The 7,500-nt window shown below is 37.3% G+C and overlaps 1 protein-coding gene across 1 annotated transcript in view; it reads left to right on the forward strand.

Moving 5' to 3' along the window:
* The first annotated feature begins 2,002 nt into the window (after nucleotides 1–2,002).
* LOC126572293 (sensory neuron membrane protein 1) overlaps nucleotides 2,003–7,500 on the forward strand; it is a 6,779-nt gene continuing 1,281 nt past the window's right edge. The window contains exons 1-3 of the mRNA XM_050231497.1: nucleotides 2,003–2,384; nucleotides 2,583–2,740; nucleotides 7,050–7,446. Coding sequence (XP_050087454.1) covers nucleotides 2,259–2,384; nucleotides 2,583–2,740; nucleotides 7,050–7,446 — 681 coding nt within the window. The 5' untranslated portion in view covers nucleotides 2,003–2,258. The remainder of the gene's footprint in view (nucleotides 2,385–2,582; nucleotides 2,741–7,049; nucleotides 7,447–7,500) is intronic.

The raw sequence follows: 7,500 nt of genomic DNA on the forward strand, positions 1-7,500 counted from the left end.
CATCGGCAGCTGTTTGACCTGGATGTCGGTACGCCGGGCACTGATCTTGCCAACGCCATGCACTGATGGAAGTGCAGTCTGGGTGCGCGACCTTTCATCGTCGTTTCATCGAGCGGTGCGTATCGTGCGCCGCGTGCTGTTCGAACGAATGTGCCTCTGATACCGGAGGCCACCTTACACACCCCACGCTTTTGTCGAACGCATGCCCCGTCATCGTGTACCTGTCGCCCATGTTCACGCTCTACAGCTTCTGGCTGTAGGCTGTTGAGTTATTGGGTGCAATAGCCCGCAGGTTGTGCTCTTTTCTCGTAACCAGCAGCAAAAGCAGTGCATGAGATCCAATGTCCACCGTTACAATATTAACCTGTTTGGTAAATGTTTAAAGGGTTACAACGAGTGTTGAAATTATGCGCTAACCTTCCATTGCCCTACCTTTGTAATAACGTGTAAATATTATTAATGTGCAAAAAAGGGTCATTTCCAATTATCCCTCCCGTTTGATCCCCTTTTTTTATTTGCTGCTGAATTGTTTGTGTAGCAAAATAAACATGTTGGTGTACATGTTGGTATTATGCTATCCTTCAAGATGAGCGTACAGGAATATTATGGCCAATCGATGTTCCGAATTAACCAAAGCGACAAATAACCTTCAGTAACTCCTGAGGCGAAGTGATAAAATCAATTTTATCATAAAAGAAATCGCTCATAAGAAAGCATCAGATTCATTCAGCTGTTTGGGAAATCATAGGCCAACCGTTCCTTTGGCATGGCTCAGAAAGGAAACAAAAAAAGCAATGGAAACATAAAATCCAACATTGGTTGACTTTTTTCACACATAAACCGTTCAATTATCGTCTATCTTATCAGCTAAATATGGGGTTTAGGCGGTTCCACATAACGGTAAGGTAAGGCAGAGAAGCAATGATTACATATTGATGACTTTCCTTGCCTCGAAGGAATGGGTACTGCAGTACGTGCTATAATAAATCTGCAATCCGCTATGTGAAAAAGAACCGAGCTAAACCAACTGTTACGGATTGTGCTGATGTTGTGGAAGGTGAAGGTCAATGGTACAATGTGTTTCGTCCCTTTTTCCGTTCGAGCGGGTGCAAAAGATTCTTTCAAAAACGGTGTTTACGCCCTCTAGGGTTGGTATAAAAATCAGATGACTGTATTACAGCAAATCAGCAGCGAGATACGTTTTTGGCAAGGATTGTGGGTTGGATTGAAAATGTTTTAGCCCCTGGTTTGCTTTAAGATATATGGATTTCTTTTACTACACCACGATCAATAAAAACAGGTTATTTTGCAGAGCGAGCATAAAACAGTTTATTTGTAATTTAAAAATATGAAAAATTTGTAACTAATATCAATAAACGCGAAATAAGCGCGAAAATAGCGCGAAAATTAACGAAATTTATTAATCCAAAAAGGCAGATAGGTGATTGAATTTCCAAACGAATACATTTACCATCCAAAATACCGTTTGCTTTACTGTGTAGGCGCATACTTTCAAGGTTTCTTGGTGCGTAGGATGGCCGTGAAAAGTTTTGCGCTAATTATCTGTAATTACCATTACTTATTCCTTCTTTTGCACCAAGACCAGAAGTTCTCCCCCAGTACGTTCTTTCGCAAAACAATCGCACGACACTCGAACAAACTTCCGGTACAATCATGCGATATGCAATCGATATCGACGCTGCTACTCTGGTTGTGTAGAACTGATACTGGGAAAAACGCACGATGGAAAATTTTTCCTTCACCTTGGTGTCCTCAATGTGTGATTCGCAATTTTCCCCCTTACCTATCCGAGTAAGTGATTGGCAGAATAAAACACTAGCTCATCATTACCAGGTAAACGGAAGTTTGTTTCGCCCCTTCGCTTGGGGTAGGGAATGATGATGAAAAAACTGATTTAGCGAATCAATCGATCTTGCATCTTGGACCCGACTGCAATAGGTGCCGGGGTCTCTATCAGTGCCGATCGGTTGGTCGATAGATACAAACGTGATTGCATAGATAAAATATTGTAATGTTGGTGACATTTTCTGTAGTGCGGTGCACAATAGCGTTTCCACTAATTTAAATACAACGATAAGAAGAAATCTGAAGAATTTATTAAATTGTTTTACATTTGTTTGTCAACTGTATATCAACTTATGACAGTGTGCTGAAAGCGAATTTCTGATTTTTATTGGTTCTGAATGCATACGCACGATTCTAAATACCTAAATTGTGCTTATTGGGGATAGAGTAACATGAAAATGGATCTTAAAGACAAAAATTTCAAAAAAATCGGTGCAATTTGCTTGTGTGTCCTTATCGGTGGGCTGATATTTAGCTATGGAATATTTCCAGCAATTTTACGCTTCATGATAAAACAGGTACATCGTTGTTACATGATGGAATTGATCGAAAACAAGTACAAGTGATACAGATATGAGATCTGACTTGTGTGATAAATTACACACAAAGAATGACACGTTTCCTAGGTGCAATGAAATAAGATGAATAGTTCGACTAGCTCTTCCGTCACACTAGAACATTACTCACGTTAATTTAATGTGTCCCCCTATTTCTAGAATGTTTTGCTAAAACCTGGAACGCAGATTCGGGGCATGTTCGAAAAAATACCTTTTCCGTTGGACTTCAAGCTGCACTTATTCAACGTGACAAACCCAGACGATGTAATGCATGGTGGAAAACCAAGAGTAAAGGACATCGGTCCGTTATATTTTGAGTAAGTATAAACTTAGTGTGCGGTATATGTTCAGTATCGTTGATCATTGTGTTTTATATGATATTGTACATTATGTGAAGTTTTATACTATCAGCAATTGCGTAATTGTTTTAAAACAATTAATATGCTAGCGAATATATAAATTCTACGTTTCATTCATCTCATGAATTGCTTTTTGGTTTAATCTTTTTACTCCATCTGCTACCCGTCATTGGCTCGCCCAACCAAGCGTGGTTTAAAGAGAGATTCTTAATCCAAACCACATGTTTCGACATATTGTGTGTACAACTGTTTAGTTTGCAAGTGCTGAAAAATATGTTTTTTTTTACTTTTGTTCAAACATAGGGAGGAATCTCTTTGGGTGTAAACAACTCATTGCATTCTACTAAAGACTGTATGAAAGTTAGTAAAAATATGGCTATACGTAGTACAAATGAGCTATTTCTTACCAAGTTATATACCAAGAAGTGGATATACTGCTTCTATGCTTACTCAGTTATCAATTATTTATTAAGCACTTTTGTTCGCAATGAAAAGGTACTATGATTTAACATTTGCAAGAATTCATCGTAATTTTATTGACAATATCCAATCTTCATTATTGTGATTAAAATGGTCAAAAAGCTAAACATAGTGATTTAGGAATGCATCTTCCACCTCGCGTACGTCGTATATACCCAGGCAGACAAACGCAACCTCTAGTACAAGCAACTAGACAATTTTCTTCTGGTAAGAAAATTTTAGCACAGGTTTTCTGAACGCAAGGACCGCAGCAATTGTATACCTCATTCAGTGGGCATACCGGTGGTTCTTAAGAAGATTAAGATTAAGAAAATGAAAATAAAGATTTTTTAACAGCAATGAGAAGGGTTAGTTACTTACTGATTTTAATATTCAATTCCGTAGTCGATATAGAACAGTAGTCGATAGGCCCAATTGGTTTTTCTGCGTCTTGTGCTAAAGTAGCATTCAGAATACAAAAAGTGAAGAGCACCCCGAATATAAAAGAATACATTTTATCTTTTTAACCTCTCTTTGCCTTTCAACAAAAATATTTTTCAATGTTCCAGATAAAGAGTCCTACAGACCAGTAGCTTTATATACTGTTCTAAAGTTCTTGGCAATGTCATGAAATCATCTGGCAAACAGTTGAGTAAACGTGTAGAAAAGAATGTTGTTTTTTTCATATGCAGTAGAGTAAAGTGGGGCATGGGGTAAGAGTGCGCACCAGTCATTTCTAGAAAACGGTAGCACTGAAACTTACAACACTCTACTTGTTTGAAAGGTCATGTAGTGGCATGTTCATACGTGTTTTTTCTTTTGGATTGGAGAAATAACAACGAAGAAATGCAGTAAATTGTAGTTTTCGCGATTTGCATATTATTTAATGTTTTTTTGAAAACACTCTCTCATTTCGTTTACATTTTCTCATGCTGAATGCTTTTTCTGAAAACTTCATTCCGAAATACGGACTGATATTTTAGTATTTTACAATTTTTCTCAAAACGGCACTATGGGGCAAGAGTGCGCAGTGCGCAAGAGTGTTGTGGTTGTTCTTTTGTCGCAAAAATGCCGAGAATGCTTTCAGAGTATGTTGAATTGTGCCTATGACCGCGAAGACATCCGCCGAAAAGATAATTGAATTAAATTGAATTTAAAGGTAGGAATACACGAAGCGTAAACTCTCGTATAAACTGAGAGTGTAATGCCAAAAAGATTATACTTATGTCAAAAAGATTATAGGCCGGCGGAGCGTAAATCCGAGCGTAAAAGCAAGCGTAAACACAGCACCAACATGAAGCGTAGCGTTATAAAGAATTGAATGTTCTACAATCGCTAATATACAGTAAAAACATCTTAAAATATATAAAAAGATGTTCAGAAATCAACTTATCTCGTCGATTTATGTTTTTTGTGGCCAGAAACACATGTAATTGATGTAATAGCATAGTGTAATTGCAGGTGCCCGAATGTAATTGCATTTGACGTTTCGGTATAAACTTTTATGCGATTATGCCTGCCACACCAAGCGTAAACTTTTTGGCATTACATTCTGAGTTTATACGAGAGTTTACGCTTCATGTATCGCCGGCTTAAGAGATCAAAAATTTTTATTTTCATTTGTCATGAAATTTTTTTTTATTAGAAAAAAAACATTTTTTTATGAAAAAAATTAATGTTTTCTTCAATAATGGCTTATATTTACTCTAGACTTCACACTCCGACCAGTTTTGAACATCGATGAGGTTTGATTTCGTATGCGCACTCTTGCCCCAATGGTGGGGCAAGAGTGCGCATTTTTTATTTTCGCCTAATATGCATTTTTAACAAAATGTATGAATATGATCAAAAAATTTTGTTCCACAATTTTAAGCAACAAACCCATATATTCATTTGGTGTAGCTAACAGGACGAACACTTCGTTCCTTAGAGAAATACAGCGAGTTAAAAGTTAAGTGCGCACTCTTGCCCCACTTTACTCTATGTAAAAAAATGTATCCACCCCTTACAAGAAATTTACATTTTGGCTAATTTTTCATGGAAATCCTCCGCCGAAAAAATTGTATCACATATCAATAGCTTTGTTTTATTATTATTTTTTGCCATTCTTCTTACATTTTTCAAAAATACCTCTTAGAAACAAAGATATTGCAAAAACAGTCGCACAAGGTATGCTTCTTAGGTGCATAACTCTATTATTTTAGACGATAAAAACTTTAAATGGGCCTCAAAAGAAGTTTCTACGGATTACGGAGTAAAAGCTGTACAATGCCATACAATAAACAACTGTTTTTGTAATATCTTTGTTTCTAGGAGGTATTGTTGTAAAATGTAAAACGCATAGTGAAGAAGAATAGAAAAACAAAGCTATTTATATGTGACACACATCTTTAGGCTGAGGGTTTCCATGAAAAATCAACCAAAATGAAAATAACTTTTAATTTTCTTTTTGCATAATGTATACACGTATCAAATTAACGAATGCATAATAACAAATGTGCACAACTTAAAAAAATGCAAGCATGGCTTAATTTAAAGATAGAGGTACAAACACGTTGTCACATTTAGCAACTTTATTGGCTACTCCATTCGTGATATTGCATTGTTAGTTGCTCGATCGCTTTGAAAGGAATCGCATACGTTTCATGCGATCTATTGATCAGCCGGACATTGTTTATAAGAAATGCAAAGTCCTGACCGTGAAACGCGAACATATCCAACCTTGCAGAAACTTTCTTCGACACACGGAGTTTCGAAACATCCAACCCAAACGGTACAAGTGTTATATGCACAACACATGTATACCTCATTTCGTCCACAATTTTCTTAAGGGGAAGAAAAAAAAACAAAATTTACTAAAAAGTTTATAAAATGTAAATAAAAATTAAAACAATTTGATACTAGGGACACAGCTGAGTCGGGTTGTTTGTTGGATCGCCGTTGACTTAATCTCTGTAGACTGAATCTCTGTAGACTGAATTCCTGTCGAAGGATTCCTCATTGTGGTATAATCTCCGCTAGTCGTTGAAGGATATGTAGCAGTGGTAGTCGTTTGTATTGTGTAATCAATGGTCGTGCCAATCGTTTCGCTATTCTCAATGGTTGTGGTTGAACATTGCTCTGAAATTTGTTGTATCCTCAAATAAGGACGAATTCATGATCCCAGATATATTCACTGGGAAGCAAACGTTCAGTCATGCACAATTAAGTGAATGGTACCTGCAGTACATGTCACAGGCGATTCGCTGGAGCTAAGTTGTTCCCCATCTGCCGTTGTCGAAGGAAATTCCTCAAAATCCGATGCAGTTTCAGTCGTAAGAGGGAATGTTGTGGAGGTTCAAACCAAACTGTTTCGTCGTTCTTGGAGTTTGACTCAGAGACGCAACTATGAGGCGAACATTATGCAACGTTGCAAAAAATAATACTCGGTGCATGACTATTACTTTGAAAACCTGCTCCTTGTAAAAAAAAACCACGAATTTAACAATGCAGACAAGCGCATTTTATTGTTTTATATTAGAAATCTTCTAGCTGCAAACGTGCGTTTCTTTACTTAGTGAGATGATACAGTTGTTCATTTAAAAATTGTATGTCGTATCGACGTATGAGATATGATTAGCCAACCAATACTTTTACAAAAGAACATCTGTTCCGTCAATGCACAACATTTTCGTTAGATGAAGACTGTATAAACACAGTTAAGATCCTTTTAATTTCTTTATTTCACCATTCCTCAATGTGCTTTCTTATGTTTCATGTAATATGTAATTAAAACCATTATCTGGTTTTAACTTTTTACATCTTTCAGAGAATGGAAAGAAAAGTTCGACACAATTGACGACGTTGAAGAGGATACGCTAACGTTTACGTTGCGTAATACGTGGATATTTCGTCCGGACCTTTCAGCGCTGACCGGAGAAGAAATCGTTACCGTACCGCATCCGCTATTGATGAGCGTATTGTTATCAGTGCAACGAGACCGTGAAGCAATGATGCCACTGGTGTCGAAAGGAGTAAACATCTTGTTTGATCCATTAGAGTCCGCTTTTTTGAAGGTCCGTATAATGGATCTGCTGTTTGACGGAATATTAGTCGACTGTAGCAGCAGCGATTTTGCAGCAAAAGCCCTCTGCTCAGGGATGGACTCAGAGGGAGCTCTTAGCCCACACAACGAGACGCACTATAAGTTCTCTTTGTTCGGTATGGTGAGTAATTCACCGTTGGATGGCGAAAATGCATAAATAACATGTTTATTCATT

The sequence above is a fragment of the Anopheles aquasalis genome, chromosome 2, assembly GCF_943734665.1.
Source record: "Anopheles aquasalis chromosome 2, idAnoAquaMG_Q_19, whole genome shotgun sequence".
Taxonomy (NCBI): domain Eukaryota; kingdom Metazoa; phylum Arthropoda; class Insecta; order Diptera; family Culicidae; genus Anopheles; species Anopheles aquasalis.